This window comes from Protopterus annectens, chromosome 1.part1, assembly GCF_019279795.1.
Source record: "Protopterus annectens isolate FY-2018-M chromosome 1.part1, PAN1.0, whole genome shotgun sequence".
NCBI lineage: Eukaryota > Metazoa > Chordata > Ceratodontiformes > Protopteridae > Protopterus > Protopterus annectens.
In genome coordinates this window covers 1,262,354,026-1,262,374,116 of record NC_056726.1, presented here as the reverse complement: position 1 = coordinate 1,262,374,116, position 20,091 = coordinate 1,262,354,026, and the positions used below count along the sequence as shown (strand labels likewise).

The window sequence follows — 20,091 nt, the reverse complement described above, 5'->3', positions numbered from 1 at the left end:
GCTGTGTTTTTTGCTTTGGAGAGGGCGGCTATTACCTGAGCATCTGAGATGTCAGGGGGTCGGCACTCTGCTGGGATAGGTATTCACCTTTTTGGTGGGGGGGGGGGAGTTTGCACTGAACCTGTCAGCTAGGAGGTTGGCAATGTCCGTGGGTTCAATGTATTTTTTGTCATTTTGGACTAATTCTGAGCATATCTGGGAATTCCCACCCAGGTTCCTAACATAACTAAAGAAAGCCTTGTGATTATCCTTAGTGTCCTGTGTGATTTTTCTCTCGAAGCTGGCCTTAGACGATTTTATGAGTGCCCGTAGTTTTTTGCTAATACTGATCAGAGATGCCTTCCCTTTTTGGATTTTGCTCTATCATGTAGTAGCTTCCTCCTTCTATTGTATAGCTTGTTTATGGCTGGGGTCCACCAGACAGGACGTCTGCCTTTGGAGGATTGGGTCTTGGTTTTATTTGGGATTGCATGATCCATGCATTCCTGAAGGTGTTCATAGAATGCGTTTATAAAGGATTCTGTGGTCTGGGCCATATTTTCCACAGGCCCGGGGGCTTTGAAGGATTCCACCTGGGTTCTGAGGAGTGTGAAATTTGCTTTAGAGAAGTTTTTCACTGTGGTTTTCTGGGCAGGGGGTGGGGTCGGGATATGAATATCCAGTGAGATTAGTTTATGGTCTGATCTTACCAGTGAGGGATACACTTCTGGTCTGGAGCATAGTGTCCCCATGTTGGTGATGATCAGGTCCAGTATGTTTTCTCATCTTGTGGGAGTGGTAACAAGTTGTTCCATAGCATTTGAGTTTATAAATTCTAGGAACCTTTGGGCTAGGGTGTTGGAGCTAGAGTAATGCTCCCAGTCTATGTTTGGGTAGTTGAAGTTGCCCAATATAATGGTGTTTGGAGAGACCTTCATATTTTTCAGTGTTCTCAGGAAGGCAGAGTGGGGTTCCTGGGCTTGGGAGGGTGGTCTGTAGCAGGCTATAAACTGGAAGGCAGTTTTACCCACTGTTAGTTGCACATGGATAGTCTCTGATGCTTCGTGCTGTGCCACCAACCTGGAGGTGTGGGTATCTTTGACGAATATTGATATTCCCCCTCCTTTTGTGGTTCGGTCCAAGTTTTGGGGCCGAAAAGCATGGTATGAGGTATAACCTGGTAGCGCTGGGGTGCTCTCGGGAGCCTTGAACCAGGTTTCTGTTACTGCACAGATATTGATGTTCTCCATGCTAAGGAGAGTTTCGAGTGCGTGCATCTTGAAGTTTTGACTTCTGGCGTTGAGTAGCATTACTCTTAGTTTCTTATCCCTTGTGATACCTATGGAGGTGGGTTTGTCTTTTGAGCCTTGCCTAAAAAAGGCACTATGGGGATAGCAAGAGCCTTTGCCAATATCCGAAAGCCCAGGGGTGACAGGTGCAAGCCGTCCATAGCGAAGCATCTTGGCTTGTCGAGCATGTCATCCCGGGCTGACAGGCATTGGATCCCCTTTGAATGTCACCAATACTTAAGCCAGTTGTTGAAATTGATCATCCTGTCTTCATATTGTGGCATCATTCTTGGTGAGGCTAAGATGCTACTCAAGGTCAGCATCATACCGGCCTGGGCTACATGCTCAGAGATCTCCTCTATGTCTCTTTTCATGTAGTCCAGGGAGGTACGTCTCAGGTCATTTACACCAGCATGGACAATGACTGAGTCATATTTGTACTTGCCTTGGAGTGACCTGAGTGTGTGTGTTATGTGGTGGATCCTAGCGCCCTACAGGCAGCTCACCGTGACCTTCTCCTTGTTCAGCCTGGTGAGCGGGATGTCAGTGTGCCTGACGATAGAGTCACCTATTACAAGTGTATCAGGTGTGTTGTTTAGCCTTAAAGGCTGTGACTGTTCAGCACACTGGCGTTGTGATCTATGTGTTGCACGTGTTTTGTTTTGGGGTAGAGGATGCTTGGGTGTCTGCTTTGGAGGTTTCTGCTGCTTAGGCAGGTTTTTATTTAGAGCCTCCGAGTATGTTTTTGTGTGTTTATGTGTTTGGTTTGCTGTCGTGGTAGGTCTATGTGAGACTGGATTTGTAGTGAGTGTGGTTTCCTTCTCCTCCTGACTGGTTAGGCCAGTACTGAGTTGAGAGAGCTTAGCCTCCAGTTTGGCTATATGGTTGCATCTCTCACATGTGTTGGAATTTGTTGGGAGGAGGAGAGGGTTGTCTGTGTACATGAGGCAGTTGTAACATTGCCTCAAGATTCCCAGATTCACCAGCTGGACCGGAGAGGAGATAGACAACTGACCTTTGGACATGCTAGAATAGTATTGGGAATTCCTTTATAATTGACAAAAAGGGCCAATGGGGAACAAGGCATTCAAGGGGAGTTTGTGATGGTGTAGTGCTTTTCATTTTTTAGTGCTGACTTAGTGAGCAAGTGCCAGGTAACTTAAATGCAATGTGTTACAGGTAACTTAAATGCAAAAATGACAAACAGTAACTTTCTTTCAAGTGAAACAAGGAAATAAGTACAGTAAGCAATGCAGATATCACTAGGGATCCACAGAAGCGCTGAGAAGCCGCGTTTTAGGTGGAATTAGCGTTTCACGGAAATAACAAGCATACAAACAAAGCTAGATTCAGCAGGCCTGGATCTAGTCTATGCTACAGCAAACAAGGTGTACCAATTTCAGTAAGAAACAGTTCAAATATGCAGGCACTATAAGCCTTTAACCAAAAATTCCCAGCTGAGAAGGGCAGAGTCCAGCCTCTCCTCCCACATGAGTGCAGACCACGAACCTTCTTAATGTAAAATAACTGGCCTGTAGCCCAAGTGCTTAAACCAGAACTAATACACTTTTAGAATAACAGACACTGAGCCCTCAATCAGCAGTTCCCAACTTAGAATGATGTAAGCTACCTGTCCTGCCACCACAGTGCAGGCCACAAACCTTCCTAATGTAAAACAACTGGTCTGAAGCCCAAGTGCTTAATCCAAAAGACTTAGAATGATAGCTACACTTTAATCAAGTTACTACCAAGCAGTAATAAATACAATTGAATACTTTAAAGAATGCCTGGATTAGTGCCCAAGTTATACAAACAAAGCTAGATTCAGCAGGCCTGGATCTAGTCTATGCTACAGCAAACAAGGTGTACCAATTTCAGTAAGAAGCAGTTCAAATATGCAGGCACTATAAGCCTTTAACCAGAAATTCCCAGCTCAGAAGGGCAGAGTCCAGCCTCTCCTCCCACAAGAGTGTAGACCACGAACCCTCTTAATGTAAAATAACTGGCCTGAAGCCCAAGTGCTTAAACCAGAATTAATACACTTTTAGAATAACAGACACTGAGCCCTCAATCAGCAGTTCCCAACTTAGAAGGATGTAAGCTACTTGTTCTGCCACTACAGTGCAGACCACAAACCTTCTTAATGTAAAACAACTGGTCTGAAGCCCAAGTGCTTAAACTAAAAGGCTTAGAATGAGTTACACCAAGCAGTAATAAATACAATTGAGTACTTTTAAGATGACGCAAAAGCAAAATAAAGTAGGAAGAAACACAAATACAGTAAAAGCAGATATATATATATTTTTTTTAAGTGGAAAGAGAGAAAGGAAAGAGAGAAAGGAGTAGCAGAAACTAAGCTGATTGGCCTTCTCAAATGTTCTCCCTGTACTGGGTAGAATGAGGTAATGACACTAGACTGGGAGGAGGGTCCCAGATCAAATTTACACTAGGGGTGGGCAACTGCAAAGCCACCAACTATAAAAACACTATACCAACAGGGAGGGAGTGTGGGAAACAAACTACCAGGTTATACCTCATACCATGCTTTTCTCTAAGCTATAGTCCAGGTGACCTCAGTCAGCCAATGACCTCAAACAATTCTCTCTCACTGAAATGCCTGATGGCTTTGGCTAAACCAAGATGTCCCAGAATATGTGCTCAGACACACAGCCTCCACAAACACTAGGCCCAAATACAAGCCTGAATATGGAAATGCTACAAATATCCCCACTACTTAGAACAAACTGCAGAAATGTTTCTCACAGCTGAAAAGCAGCAGTGAGCATTTAAATGAAAGTTTTAAACAGCTAAAGGACCCTCTAGAAAAAGAGTTTAACTGCAACAAGTTATCAGAAACAAACAACCCAACAGATGCTTAATAAAAGTAGATAATTTCCAGTTAATACCTCACACACAGTGAAACTAGGTAGAAAAATATACAGTACACAAAGTGCTATAAATAACAAAGAAATAAAGAACAAAATAAACAAAAAGCAGGATACTTAATGTTATATATTATAGCTCCGAGTTTCCTCAGTGTCCTTCCTTCGATAAGCTCAGTGTGAAATGGCAGAACACTCACAACTGTACTTCTTAGGTAACAGAAAGTTGAAACCTGAGACAGCTTTTAAGAAAGAAATCTCAAAAGAACCAGTGAGGTGCTTAGTCTAAGCTGTAGTCCAGGTGACCTCAGTCAGCCAATGACCTCAAACAATTCTCTCTCACTGAAATGCCTGATGGCTTTGGCTAAACCAAGATGTCCCTGAATATGTGCTCAGACACACAGCCTCCACAAACACTAGGCCCAAATACAAGCCTGAATATGGAAATGCTACAAATATCCCCACTACTTAGAACAAACTGCAGAAATGTTTCTCACAGCTGAAAAGCAACAGTGAGCCTTTAAATGAAAGTTTTAAACAGCTAAAGGAGCCTCTAGAAAAATAGTTTAACTGCAACAAGTTATCAGAAACAAACAACCCAACAGATGCTTAATAAAAGTGGACAATTTCCAGTTAATACCTCTCACACAGTGAAACTAGCTAGAAAAATACACAGTACACAAAGTGCTATAAATAACAAAGAAATAAAGAACAAAATAAACAAAAAAACAGGATACTTAATGTTATATATTATAGCTCAGAGTTTTCTCAGTGTCCTTCCTTTGATAAGCTCAGTGTGAAATGGGGAGAGTATTTCATTTCCTGCCTAGGGAGTAAGAAAGAAGAAGTTGGCCGGCAGGTCTTTTAGGTTCATAGGTTCATACTAAGCTAACTGCCCTTGCGAGCCATTTTAAGCTTAGCCAATTATCCCTTGTGAGACTCAAACCCTGCACCTTGTGTTTGTAAGGCAAACACCTTAACCATTAGGCCACCCTCCGGTTTATGGATCATTATTACATTTTGATTTTCTGATTTTAGGGTTTTATTAGGGGTGTAGGGTAGACGAATGTTTGTCAGAGCTGGTCATTTTGTTGGGTAGAATAGGAGTCTGTGTGCAGTGGTAAGTTGGAGGTAGTCTAGGTGGTTTGGGAATTCTAGCCAGTTCAGAGATTGGGGGGAGAGGCAGTGATGGGTAGAATTTTTGGCTTTGGTGGCAAATCTGGAGATTTTATTGTAGCAGATTTCAAGTTTAGATGTGATGGAAGATGTCAGGTTTGTTAGTAGAGGGGCTCTGTACAATAGGGAAGGCAGAAGATAAGTAGTGGCCAGGGTATGCCTAGTGGAGGAGGAAAGGAAGCAATTGTTCCTATATAGCATCCCTAACTTTTGGTGGGTTTTTATATGTTTTGTTGAATATGGATGTCGAACCTGAGGTGTTCATCTCTTGTAACACCTAGGAGTTTGGCGAAGGGGACCACTTCGATGGGGGAGTTGGTTAGGCTGAGAATTTGGAAGGAATTTTTGTCGTTGAGAAAAATGTTGAGGGAGGAAATAGGATTATTTTAAATTTGTTTGCATTGAGAGAGAGGTGAATTTGGTGCATCCAGGTCTCAGTAGTTGAGAAGGCGATTTGGGTTTTAGTTAGCAGTTCGGAGAGGTTAGAGGCAGAGCAGACTAAGGTTGAGTCATCAGTATATTGAATGATTTTGTGTTAGGAATAGCGGAGTGGAAATTATTGATAAAGATGTTAAATAGCATAGGTCCGAGGATAGAGCCCTGAGGGACGCCAGTTGGTGTTGGTAAGAAAGGAGAGGTGGCTTTATTCCATTTGACAGCCTGAGTCCTATCAGACAGGTAACTAGAGAACCATGCTAGAGTGTTTTGGGAGAGATTAAGGTTTGAGAGATGACAGAGAAGATGCTTGTGGGAAACAGTATTGAAAGCTTTAGAGAGATCTAGGAGTACTGTAGATACTAAGTGTCCGGAGTCTCGGGCTTGATTGACAGTTTCTAGGAAGGAAAGTAATGCGGTCATAGTGCTATGCCCAGGGCAGAAGCCATGTTGGGTATGGGTAAGGAGTTGGTTTTAGGTAAGAAACGGCATGAGTTGGAGATTAATACATTTTTCCAGTATTTTGGAGATAGGTGAGAGTAGTGCAATGGGGTGGAAATTTGAGATATCTGTGTTTTTGCCTCCCTTGTGGAGAGGAATAATAAAGGTGGAATGCCAAAGTTTGGGGATGTAGGATTCCTTTATGGATCTATTGATTAGGGTGCTAATTGGGAATGCTATTCCATCAGCAGGCATTTGTAGGAAGGAAGAGGGAATGTTATCGGGTGCATTGGAGGAGGGTTTGAGTTTGGATAGGAGTCTTTTTATGAGAGTAGTGGGGACAGGTTTGAGCTCGAACATAGGAGGAGAGTTATTGGGGAATTTAGAACTAGGAAGTTGGTGGGAAGAGTTATTGTTGGGAAAAGTCTTGGTCAGGTTAGATATAGAGTCTATGAAAAATGAGTTAAATTGTGATGCTAATTCGAGGTCAGATTTACTTGGGTCAGGGCAGGGGTTATTTTTGGAGCCTGGGTTAAGAAGTGAGTTTATAGAGTTCCAGAATTTCTTTGGGTTTTTGGCATGGTTGGAGTGGAGCTTTATATAATAAGATTTTTTGTCATTGGTGATTTGCTTTTTTCAAGGTTACAGAGCCTTGTGTACTGGAGATGGGTTTCAGGCAGTTTATTCTTTTGGAAAAGCTTCCAGAATTTATTTCTTTGATGCATAGTTTGTTTTGTTTCTTTAGATAGCCAGGGAGATGTAATAGTTTTTATCCTTTTGTGTCTTAGTGGCTTTGTCAAGTGGGAGGGTTTTGAGTATGTTCCAATTCATTTCTTTGAAAATATTGGAGAAAGTTTTGGGGTCAAATTTGCTGAGGTTGCATGTAAGAATGTATTGATGCTGATGAGGGGTAGAGGTGGTTGCCCTGTGAATAAAAGCTGGGAGGTGGTCACTAATGGTGTCAGTGAAAGTGCCAGAATTGGTGATTTTGTTAGGATGGGTGACTAAGATCCAGTCAAGAATGGATCCTGGGGGATTTGTTTTATTGGATCTGGTGATGGAGAGGATTACTTGAGTAAAATTATAGAGGTTAATGGATAGGGAAGGTAAGGGGCTGTTGATTTTATTCCAGTCGATGTTTACATCGCCTAGTATGTAAGTTTCATAGTGTATTTCTGTTGAGGCCCATAGGAGTATATCTTCAAGGATAGTGGTGTTGTTACCGGGTGAGATGTATAAGGCAATGACACAGATGTGTTTGTGATTATTTATTTTTAATAGACCGGCTGTTAATTCTGTGTTGAGGAATTGGGGAATAGGATTTGGAAGGGGAATTAAGGTGAGAAAATTAGAGTATATTAAAGCTGTACTACCACCTTTTCTATTTAAGCGGTCACATCTGAGAGTGTGAAATCCAGGGGGTAGGATTTCAAAATCAGAGATGTGGGGTTTGAGCCAGGTTTCGGAGATGGCTATGATGTTCGGTTGGTAGTGGCTTAGCCATGCTTGGAATTGGTGTATTCTATTATTGAGACTCTGGGCATTAATTGTGAAGAATTTAAGAGTATTGTAGGGGGAAGGAGTAGAAGAGGGAGGTGGAGGGTTGATGTTGATTATGAGTGGCTGAGGTCCAGGGTTGGGTTGGATGTCTCCAGCTAAAAATAGGTTGCTGAAAGAAGTAATTTTTGCAAGTTTGGATTTGTGTTTTAAGAATTTGGGTTGGTCTAGAATAGGCTTAGGGGTAGGTAACTTAGATGTAGTGTGGAAGATTTTTTGGAAAGAATAGGTGCAGAGGATTTGGTTGAAGTAGGGAGGGCAAGATAAGGTAGAAGTAAGAATTAGACAGTGGGTGCAGAAGGGTTAGTGTAGAGGTTTGAGAGGTAGTTAAAACTGGAGGTTGGTTGGAGGAATATGAGGTGGCATAACACAGTGGGATTAGGAGTAAGAGGAGGCAGATGTTGACTCAGAGAGTTGAGATGATTAAGAAGGACATGTTGGGATTTGGTATTATAAAGGTAAAAAGTTGTAAGGGAGGAATGTCTGTGAGGAGTGAAGTAGATAAGACTTGAGTTAGAGTGTAAGAAAGAAAAAAAAAGGTGGTGTGACATTGGACAGATGGCGTGATATAGAGTGTTTAGATTAAATGGTGTAGGTGTGAGGAGGAGAGGCAATGAGGAGGAGAATAGAGGGAAGTGTTGTTATTGGATGATGGGAAGAGGAGGGGAGATGGCGGGAGGAGGGGCAATGAGGAGGAGAATAGAGAGAAGTGTTGTTACTGGATGATGGGAAGAGGAGGAGAGATGGAGAGAGGTGTATTTATTGGATGATGGATTTGGGGGTGTGGAAAAATGTAAGATAAATGTAGATACATTGGGGGTGGGTGAGATTTGGGGGTAGGAGAAAAAAAGTCAGCAGAAAGTTATTAGTGAGGCAGAAAACAGTTCTGAGTTGAGAGAGTACAGGATAGGTATAATGTAAGAAAATTTTAATGAAGGGAGGATTATTCCATGCTAGAAGCTGAAGCAGGGCAATGGAACAAAAATATCTGAATTTACAGGGCTTAAACAGGGCAGAGCTGGGTTAAGAGGAAGAGTTGCAGTATTGTGAATGTATACTAACTGCAGACTGGAGGACAGTGCCACCTAGTGGCCAAAACAGGTAAGTACAAGGATAGACCAAGGGCACAGGGGAGAATGGGAGGAATCCTAGAAAGTAAAGGGGGAATGAACTTCGTGGTAGGCTGCTAGCTATTGCTCACTGGGATGGTAGTTGTAATTGTTAATAACATACACTTTTTAGTTCTTGGGGATGCGCTTTTGTTTGACAATGGTATCATCATGAAAGGTCCAAAAGTGATTGTTCCAAAATCTTTGCAACAAGAGTATATTACCATTTTGCACTGTGGCCACCCAGGAACTAATTCTACCAAAAGAAGGGCAAGAGGACTAGTATTTTGGCCTTCTATGTCAAAGGAGATAGTACTTTCATCTTGTTCTGTATGTAGTAGTACTAAGCCACATCAACAGAAAGAACCACTTCAGCTAAACCAGATTTCTGAACTACCTAGGTCGACAGTAGCTACAGACATTTTTGAATGGAATGGTCAACATTACTTGGTGTTAGTAGACTCTTACTCAAATTTGTTGAAAATTGACCTACTTCCTAACTTAGCATCCAGTACTGTCAATACTAAGTTAAAGTGTCATTTTGCAGTCCATGGTAGTACACACAAAGTAATTTCTGACAATGGTACACAGTTTATAAGCCAGCAGTTCAAGAGATTTGCTGAAGAATGGGATTTTACTCATGTTATGACTAGCCTTGAGTACCTGCAGTCAAATGGTTTGGCAGAACCTGCAGTTCAAAGTGCGAAACAGTTATTAGAGAAGTCAAAACGAGATAATAGTGATGTTTTTATGAATCTTCTGAATCTCAGAAATGTTCCTTGTGATAAACATCTTGGTTCACCTGCACAAAGGCTTTTGTCGCAACAAACCAGAACCACACTTCCAATCAGTAGCAATTAATTGGTTCCCTGTGCTATGAACAACAAAGAAGTGAGAGCTTAACTCACGAAAAGGCATTTGTCCACAAAGTCCTTTTATGATAAGTCCAGCAAACTGCTCAATGCATTACGAGAAGGGGGGATAGTGGGGATGCAGACATCCAAAGGTTTTGATCAGAGTGGAGTTGTGAAAAGTGTATATCCAGAGCTGAGATCGTACATTGTGGAATCACAAGGAGTAGAATGGAATCTGAAACATTTGGTTCTGGTGTCTGAGCCTGTGTTGCAGCATCTTTCCTGTGAAAAAACTCTAGATCTCAGAGTGAGTTATCCAGTGTTCCAGTTCTAGAGGATGGTCCAGCAAATATCCCTGTTCCTGAGAGGATTCCCGAACCTCCTGAAACAGATTGTTCACCAATGACTGTCCCTGTTGCTAAACCCAGTCTTAATTGCTATATCACTAGATCAGGTCGAATTTCCTGACTATGTTCCAGATACACGGCAGCTTGGACATGAACCTTGTGTTTATTTCTTAGTGTCTATATAATTGCACATCTTTTTCAAATGTCATTTTATTGTGGACAATTCATTAAAGAGGGATTATGCAGATCAGCATGTATGTATGCCTTTAAGAAAGTTTCCATGTGCTTGTTTGTGTATAAATACTGAGCACGTGCGAGCTACACTGACATTTTGTAGAGAGCTGTTGAGATGTAAGAATGCATATATGTGTTAGTCTGTCAATTAATCAGTTCAATTATATTTTATGTTGCTGCTATCCATCCTGATGCATTTCTATATAATAAAGCATGTAAACAAACTACCCCACCTGTGCATCTTGAATCATAACATAGGACATACGACAGCCTACCTGATGATTTCCCTTCCCTCCCTTATGTTCACCTGTTACATCCAAAGGCTACTCCCTTTATTGACCATGACTCCCCATGGACAATTAGATAAATACCCTCCCTCTGTGAGGAGCACATTCATCCCTCCCTGCCAGTACCTGAAATGCATGAGCTGCTAATCAAACCCAGGTCACCTGGGCTTTAGTTAGAGCCCTCTATGCCACAGCACTGGCTAGATGAAGTCAAAAGTTTGAGCCAAAATTAAACATACCCCTAACAAAAAGGGACATTTGTTAGGTATACATGCATTTCTTTATCACCAAGTATTATATTCATCTAGTCCCTTGTCACCCAGAATCATTGTGCTCCTTTCCAGTCTTTTGATTACTCTTTAAAGTCCCCTTTCCTCATTCTTGTAACTCTATCTACATCCAGAACTGTCAGCATCTCTGTTAAACTTTCGGATATTTCTGTGCTACTGTAAATGTTTTCATACTCTAATACCTTCTTCTCTACCGCATTCACAGATTCTCTTGCATAGCAGTTGTGCCCACCAATGAAATCACGTATGGGTATTTTTGTTCTTCTCCTCAATGGTTAGGTTAATAAGCCTTAACCCATTATTCTAATGACCTTACCTGGCACTGTCTCCACAGAAAACAAAATTTCTAAATTCCATTTTCCGACTCCATTAATTATTCATGCATAGAATTATTCTTGACAAGAACTTCAACTGTGTATTCAGTAATTCATTTTCCACTTTTGGCGTCTAACTCCCCATTTCTCGTTTAGAAACTCCAAATTTCCCATTGAATTTGCCCTCTTCCTGTCATCTTCTTTTGGTTACTCACTTGCCTAAATTTTCTAATACCTTTCATTGAGTTCTTATCCCTAAGAAATTGCCTCAGTATTCTCACTAAGACCTCAAACTTCCCTAAATTGTCAGCCGTATGTGCATCATCCACCCCCCTCTTACCCTTTATCTAACCCCTGCTGCTACTTTCCCCACTACCCTGCTCTCCTCTGCCCCTCTACATGCCTCCACATACTTTCTTCCTCAATACCTTTGAACAAACAGATTACCCCACCATAATCTATGTTCTTCACACTGACCATTAGATGACTATTTTACACTCCTGCCAGCCTCATTGAAATATTTCTCTGTCTCCCATCTTTCCTACAACCTGGGTACTTTTTTTTCCAACTTGTTCAACTTTTAATTAGATTTGTGAAGCAGAAAATACCCTGAATACTGCATATCATAGAACAACAAAATGTTGTGACATAACACAAGTATTCAGACATGCTCTACCATTCCTACTGTCAAATCTATGCAAAATAAAACTAAATCTGAAACATTAAAAGCATAGTTACAAAACTAAAAGCTGACCTGTCACAGAGTAATATGTCAGTTTACCATATAGTATGCAATCTTTTTAAATTACCTTATTTTCAAGAGCTGTTTAACTGAGTTAAAGTTTAAATACCTCTACTCAGCATGCAGTAAACCCTGGTACCTATACTGTAACAGTAATAAACTCTATCAAGTATCATCTCACAATGACGATATACCTGAAATTTCTATAAACAGTTATGATCTCAGCAAGAATAGAGATACTGGATGTAGTAAAGTTTGTTAGGACACAAAAAGTCAAGTGGCAGGCAAGTTGGGGCATCAGTGGAAATAAAAAGGTGCTTGTTTCTGATAGCCAGGTAGCCGTCTGTCCATCTATCCATGCATTCCCCCATCCACCCATCCACCCATCCATCCATCCATCTATCCATCCATCCATCCATCCATCCATCCATCCATCCATCCATCCATCCATCCATCCATCCATCCAGCCATCCATTTTATTAACCACTTATGCTTGTGATATTTATAGTGGCAGCAAGCTAAGCAGTGCTTTTGTATACTCACTATTCCCAGCATCAATAACCAGATTATTCTTTGGTATCCCCAAGTGTTCTTAAGCAGGCTTTGAGGTATAATCCTTTCAGTCTTTCCCTCAGACTGACAAAGGTTCTCCTTTCAGTGGGCTATACCTAAAACACCTATATGATACTTACAAAATTCACAAACTACCTCTCCCTGAAGAAGCAGTTGGCTCCACTTTCAGTTCCTTCTGAATTGCCAAATTCCTTATTTTGTTATAGAGACTGAGGCCAGTTACCATGTGGAAGTTCCTCATTTGAACTGCTTGTATCTGTGTTTTCACCTTTTTCATCTTTACCCAAGTTTACAATTGTGCCTGAGGATGTTGACATAGACCGATTAGTAAATTTGTATTTCTGAGCCATGACTTAGTTCTGTCTCCACTATCAAGTTTGTTACAATGACTATAATATTGATTCTGCTTCACACGTCTGCTGTTCACGATCCAGTCCCCTTTGCCTTCAGTCAAAAACAATACAAAAATGCTTAAACATCTCTGGTTGAGGTATCCATTCCACTCATTCTTCATTTGCAGACAACTATTAGGGACTTCTGCTATGGAAATGCTCATTTTCATCCCAGCCCCTTACTGCACTGCAGTGACCCAATTCAGGGCTGGAGAAAACAGTGACTAAAGGCTAAGAAGACATCATCTGTGAACAACAAAGATGAAACCCTTATGTCCTCAAACTGCATTCTTTTAAGGTCTTGTTGGCCTCTTCAAACTACCTGCCTAAAGATCACAAACAGGAATATCACAATCCTGAACCCCACAGTCTTGAAGCCCATAATCCTGAGAAATTAATAGAAAAACATCCAAATGTCGAAGACCACAAAGTCTAGTGATCTCAAGTTCTATGTCTACAGTGAATGTTTTTAACACAACATTCAAAATGTGGACATGACTTTCACTTCTCAAATACAGGCACATGGATGGCATATAGCAATAACTCTGGGCCCCATTTATTACCATAATTTATAAATACCCTCCTGCCCCCCTTCTGATAAATGGAACTGATATTCCAAATTGCCTTCCCAGGAGGGTTATGCACAAAACTAAAAAGGAATATTAAGTAAAAAACTCCAACAATATGCAGTGTTCATCATTAGGCTGGATGTCATATACGTCTGTACTGACCTCATATACACAGTTGGATCTAATCCCACCAAATGCTTATTACACAGCCTCTTCCAATATGTGCAGATCCTACTGGATTTATGAGTTGCTCTAAGTGTTTCTTCCACCTAAAAAAAAAAAAAAAAAAAAAAAAAAAAAAAACAGTTAAGATACATGGCTTTTCAACCTTGCTAATAATAGCTGGGGTATTTCCATTCTTATTTTTCCCTATGTAATCAGATACTTTGTCAGAACCTTTATAATGCCACCCAGAAAGTCATCACAAAACTACTCCCACACTCAGCACTTTGCTTTGGCAACTGTAGAAGTTGCTGCCTTCCTGGCTTGCTGGTATTTATAATTTAAATACTATTATCCAACCACTAGCAGTATATGGAAGGCATCTTTCTTTAACTCAGCAACTTCTCTCAAAGCTGGTCTTCATCAGTAGGTTCTAGGATTTATCCCATAACAGTCTCTGATCACCAAGAATGTTTGTATCATAGATTAATAGTGAGATATAAACCAATGACAGGGTCAACACAGGTGAGATAGGTAAAGAAAGAAGAGAAAGAATAGATGAGTTATTCCAATAAGTATATATTTTACAGCAGCACTGAGTGAGAAGGGCACACAAAAAACAATCAGTAAAAACTAAATGAAAACTCCAGGCAAGCTGGAACTTCCAATGAGTGATCTCTCAAACTTCTAGAATCAGAGGCACATGGGATATATGCAAATGACCCATATGAACACCAGGTGTTTCAGCTAATTGGTGATTCTGAATGCCCATGACTTGTTTTGCCATTATCATTTATTATTTGTATTTTTAATGTATTTATTACTTATTATAATTTATTAATTATTCAATTATTCTCATTTATTATTTATTTGGGATATTTTGCAGTCACCCTAATGATAATGGATATCAGCTGGGTATAACAGCCCTGTGTTTCGTATGCTTAGTCAAACGCCTTGCTTGTGCTGTGCTGATGAGGTCATAACCAGGCCAAAATATGCATATCCACAGCTAGTGGGGTTTGGCTTTTGATGTGAAATTGTCCATTAAAATGATGAAACAAGTCATGGGCATTCAGAATCACCAATTAGCTGAAAAACCTGGTGTTCATAAGGGTCATTTGCATATGTTACAGTAGCCTAACATAACAGTATTTGGATTTACTATCTAATTCTTGAAGCCCACAATCTAGAGACACATAAGCCTGAGAACATAATATCAAAAGACCAAAACACTGAAAACTACAATGTCTAAAAGTCTAAAATATCAAATCTCCTATGACTGTGGTCCCAGGAATAAGAGCTAACATGGATTTTGAAGGGATGAGGACCAAGGATCATTAACTAACATGGGTCCTGCAGAGGGGTTTTATATTGTACTTTTCAACATTTTGGTAATATGATAGTATGATCTCAAAATTACCAGTATTTTATGCTTTTGGTAAGTCTTTGTATGTCAGGAAGAAAAGACAAGCATTGCATGATGCATATGCATATTAGAAATTAGTCAAAAAACCTAAAAGTGTAAAAGGCTTTAATAAATCTAGCAGGGTATCAAAGACAAGTGAAAAATTTTAGCTTGCTATGTTTAATAACCACGTATGAAATGATCACAGACTGGGTCTTATTTTAGAATGTTTCATACGTGATACACTTAACCTAAAAAGGTTTAATTAAACTACTGCCATAATTCACCTGCACTGATGTTTATGCAGTAGATGTACTTTAGACTGAGGCCTTTGACATCAGTACATTAAATAATTACTTGTGAACTTTAAGCTACTACTGTTAGCATCTTCTCATACATCTATAAAAAATCACTGTGACTCCATTATCCATTTACGTTGGGGTAGCTGGAACCCATAATACTGAATTATACAGAAAATTACTAGTTAATGTCTCCTGATATTGCATGGATTCTGTAGCTTCCTTTGATCAAGGATTAGAAAAGTTTCCTTCCATCTTAGTAATCGTAATTTACCTCATAGCATCAGGTAGGCACATATCCTTCTACTTCTCAGATATCTCAAGCTCAAACACAAACATTGGTTGAATAGGGCCCAGTCTCTAAACGATATTTATGTGATGCCCAGGCTGTCACGTTGTAGTGAATTGAGGAGATTTGCAGCAAAACAGCTAACTTATCAGTCAGAATAAACAATCTTTTTTCACTATAAATAGCCACATTGCTACAAATGAATACTGGAATAATATTCAGAAATGTCTTAACCAGCATAATAAAAGTACATATTCATTCATGCCACTTGCCAAACACCTAGCTAGTGACAATATTTTTCTGTAATAACTTCAAAAATCTTAATTCATATAGCTCAAACAGTAATACTCATACAGTATAGTTCCCAAATGCATCCAAATTTCAGTCTCTATTCTGTTAGAACAGAGGAAGTCAAAAGTCAAGCTAAAAATGTACTTGAGATCTACCCCTAAAGATACTATTTCAGTCTTCAATTCTATGTAGATATGCTAGCCTTGCATTACCAAAATTGCTAACAGAAATCATATTAAAGATACTGTACAAAATGAATGGAAGGAAGTCCTCTTTATTTAGACTCACTGCTCCTGTAACATCATCAAACCGCAGTGGCAGTGGTGCAGCAGTAGCATTGTTGCCTCACAGCAAGAGGTTCTCCCATTCGATTCTTGGCTGGAGCGCCTTCTGTGTGGAGTCTGCATGTCCTCCCCGCGGTCGAGTGGCATTCAAAAGACATGCGTAAATAGGCATGCCTTCATTGAAGGTTGGGTGTCGAGCTGGTACCTTGGCACCATAAAAATCTACTGCCAATCATTAGCGGACCAGAGTTCCGCTGTGGTGACCCCTAACTGGGAAAAGCCGAAAGAAGAAGAACAACTCCTGTAACATCATCAACATTCTCTGTTTTACTACCTTGTCCATTGGAAAAAAGGATACTGAAATTCATAGGCCGGACCTACTGTGATGATACACATCATATATATTCTGATTTCTAGCAAACAGTCCATTACAAGTTCTGATGCTGAAACAACCTTATTGGAAACAATACAGTGATATAGGCTAAACTTAAGACTTGGTTACTGTCCATTGTACTTAGATCTTTCTTAGGCCTTAAGTGTTAACAGCCATTCCTTTTTTTCATTAAAGGATATTTTTGCCTGTATCACATCATTAACCAGGCTATCTAGATTCCTATTGACATTGTCAAGGGTTCAATATTTGGGCCTGTACTACTGAACATTTATGACTACATGTTTTGGGATAATCATCCAACTGTAGCATATTTTTTAATTTATTTTCATGTATTTGCATTTGTTGTTATTCTATTTTGTGCCCTATACTAAATTCAGATCTATGTTTGTATTACTCCTTGAATTGTCAACATGCGTGTATTGTCTGTGTTTCTGAACATGGTAGATAAATGGTCTAATGTGATGAGTTCACCTACCTGTTAAACAAATGAAAATAACAACAGTAAATAGTAATAGAAAGTCAGTGCATAACTATAAGATGCCAGAGCTACTGAGATTGAAACGTCTGAAGGATTACAAGCTATTTATTTTTGGAGGTAGGGAACTAATGTGGCTTTGTTTTTTTCTATTGAACTATATTACCTGGTGATCAAAGATCTTAGCAACCAATTATTATAGCTTTGGGAACATTGTCCTCATTAGCATACACAAGATTTAAAATGTCTTTATTAAGTATTCTTCTTCTAGATGGACACATTTCATAACACACATAAACTGTTGCATTAATCTCTTACTTAGACATCCTAAAATGGATCTGATATAACATGAGATACAAGCCATTTTGTGAAGTTACTGATACTCACTGAAAGCCATTTTGAACAATAGACCCATGTTTAATGCATTATAACTTTGTTGTTATATGTTTTTAACTTCTTTTTAATATCATTCTTTCTCCACAGTCCTCCAAGCACAACTAAAGGCTATGGAGAGATCTGGTGAGTGGTGGAAGTTTTCTATTACTGTACTGTCCATCTATAAGCAGCGTAGAATCCCACTCCGAAGGGGAGAGCAGTCTCTGTGGGTGCCTGACCAAGACCTGACCTGTGACTGCCTACGGCTGCAGGTTGGAAAAACCTACTTAATCATTGGAAGTGATGAGGAGTCACCAGACCCCGCTCGTCTCATTCTGGACAAAAACAGCTTAGCCCTTCCCTGGCGAGATGTATGGGCTAGAAAGTTGCGGCGGTTCCAGCAAGCAAGCAAAAGGGAAACATGCAATGCAACATGAATACTAATAGACAAAATTATGTGATTCATCAAAAAATGTTGGCTGAACTTTGAGATCTGAATTGCAAAACTGACTTTATATTTCTTGGCAGACAAAAGACTACCCATGAGTAATGCATGTGCAGACAAAACTGTACACTGGCCACAGTTTGCTACTCCATTTCCAGTGTCCACTTTAGGCAGGAAGCTGCATTTCTTCTTAGACATCCAGTCACTTCATTTGTGCATAGTGCTGAAAACTCTATGATGTGAAGACTGGACTTCACTGAAAAGATATATGAGCAAAACTAAAGGCTTTAATAATTATTAAGTAGAAACTGGACAGTGACAAAAAATATAAACCAGAAGAATTTGCTTTGGGGCCATATTTTCAGTTTGCTGAAACAGGGTAATTTTATAAAAGTAATTTGCAGAGTCAGAAACTGTCCTTTTATATGGACTTGCAGAAACAAATTGTCAAAGTAAGTTTATTTGGAGTGGGCTTATGAGTGGAGTCAGCTTTCTAAAGTAATCATATGATTTGTTGGCATAATTTTCAGTATTTGTTAGTATATGTATGAATATTCTCAGATTTATTTTATTGATTGAAAAAATAGTAACCTCTATGAAAATATTTGTTTGGAATAAAGTAGTCAACAACTGCTGTTGTATATAAAAATATTTTTTTTTTCATTTTTTTAATTTATCTTCCCGCTAGACAGAGGTGTGGTATGTAGATGTCTCTGTGCACGTCCATTCTGAATAGAGTTTTCTTGTAGTGTGTTGCAAACCACAAAAAATGTCACATGAGTTAGACATCATCCAGTGTTTGATGAAGCAGTGTTCTTGTCATCTAGGGGCAATTATTAACTATATCTTTAAACAAGTCCTTAAAAGGCTTTTTACAGTTGCATATCTATTACTGTTCTAGGAAGGAACTCACTTTTATAGTACAGCAAAAAATGTCTTTGCATTCTTTACACCATCTGAAAGTGTCTATGTGAATGATATTGTTTCATCCAGAAATATACAAGGTACAGAAACCTGCTTTTGCTTCTGATACCGCAGACCAGTATCATTTAATTATATCAGACTTCTCTGTTACCAGCCATTCAAAACAAATAAGTATCCTTGTGGGGGAAACTATAATTAATGCAGTGAGAAAAAATAACGCTTTTAGAATTTATTGAGATTGAGTTGACATGATTCCACTCTGTAAATAAGCCGAACATGTCCGTGTTATCAACTGTATTTTGAACATTTTGAACTTGTGTACAAGACACATTAATGTATTTAATAGCAACACCAATTAGGGTGCCTTATTATGCTCTCATACATTAAACAATATTTGCATCTTCCACAAAATCCATATATTTTGCCATCTGAAACAATTGTGTAAATGTTATGTCATAAATACAACAGCAACAGAATTGTACCTCTTGTCCTAAAAATCAAGACGTGGGTGTTATCACTGACTATATCACAAGGATGACTATATACATCCCTTTTTTATAGACCAGGATGATTGCTGTCTCTTTGTGGTTTGAGACATTGCTAAAATCTGTTTTTATGGGTATCTGTGTAGGGGATAGAAGAAGCTTTTAGTCTGTCATAAAAAAACTACCCCAGACATTTCAATCATAAATGAAATATGAATACTTGTAAGACTACATGTAAAATGAGTACTAGAGAGCGCTTTATGTTAAATTTGTTTATTAGAGTTTTGTCTGTTTCATGCATTCTGTTCTGTCTGTCTGGCCCTCATTACAAACTGAATGATGCATAAATTTTAGTGATAGGGGTCACATACAATATACCTGGAGACAAATATGGTTGAGAGAGTGAAATAAAAGATAGAAAAAAATTGTTGCTTTCTATTTATAATGTATTTTTTAAGAATATTTCTTTAATTCTTTGTTTAATTATGCTGTACCAGAAATCTATAGTTATTTCTCACTTGACAAAACACCTGTCTATGCCGGCTACAGACATACAAGATGTAATGTAAATATATCAAGGCCTTTATCTCAGCTTGAAAAGCACACTACATTATAAAGTAAAATGCCATGAAAGATCTGATCAGTGAAATGACTGACTTACAAAAAAAATGACTGAGATTCATGCAAAATGGTGCTGCCAGCACCATCTGGGCAGTGCATTTCAAAGAATGATAAAGCCACATAAAACAACAGCTCATTAGTGACACACTGTCATGTCTTTACATCAAACACT

The 20,091-nt window shown here is 39.3% G+C and overlaps 1 protein-coding gene across 3 annotated transcripts in view; it reads left to right on the top strand.

Annotated features, from left to right (window-relative positions):
* LOC122809750 (netrin-1-like) overlaps positions 1 to 19,711 on the top strand; it is a 1,405,978-nt gene extending 1,386,267 nt beyond the window's left edge. For all 3 annotated transcript variants that reach the window (XM_044081490.1, XM_044081472.1, XM_044081480.1), the window contains one exon: positions 17,553 to 19,711. In XM_044081490.1, coding sequence (XP_043937425.1) covers positions 17,553 to 17,881 — 329 coding nt within the window. In that variant the 3' untranslated portion in view covers positions 17,882 to 19,711. The remainder of the gene's footprint in view (positions 1 to 17,552) is intronic.
* The last annotated feature ends 380 nt before the right edge of the window (positions 19,712 to 20,091 follow it).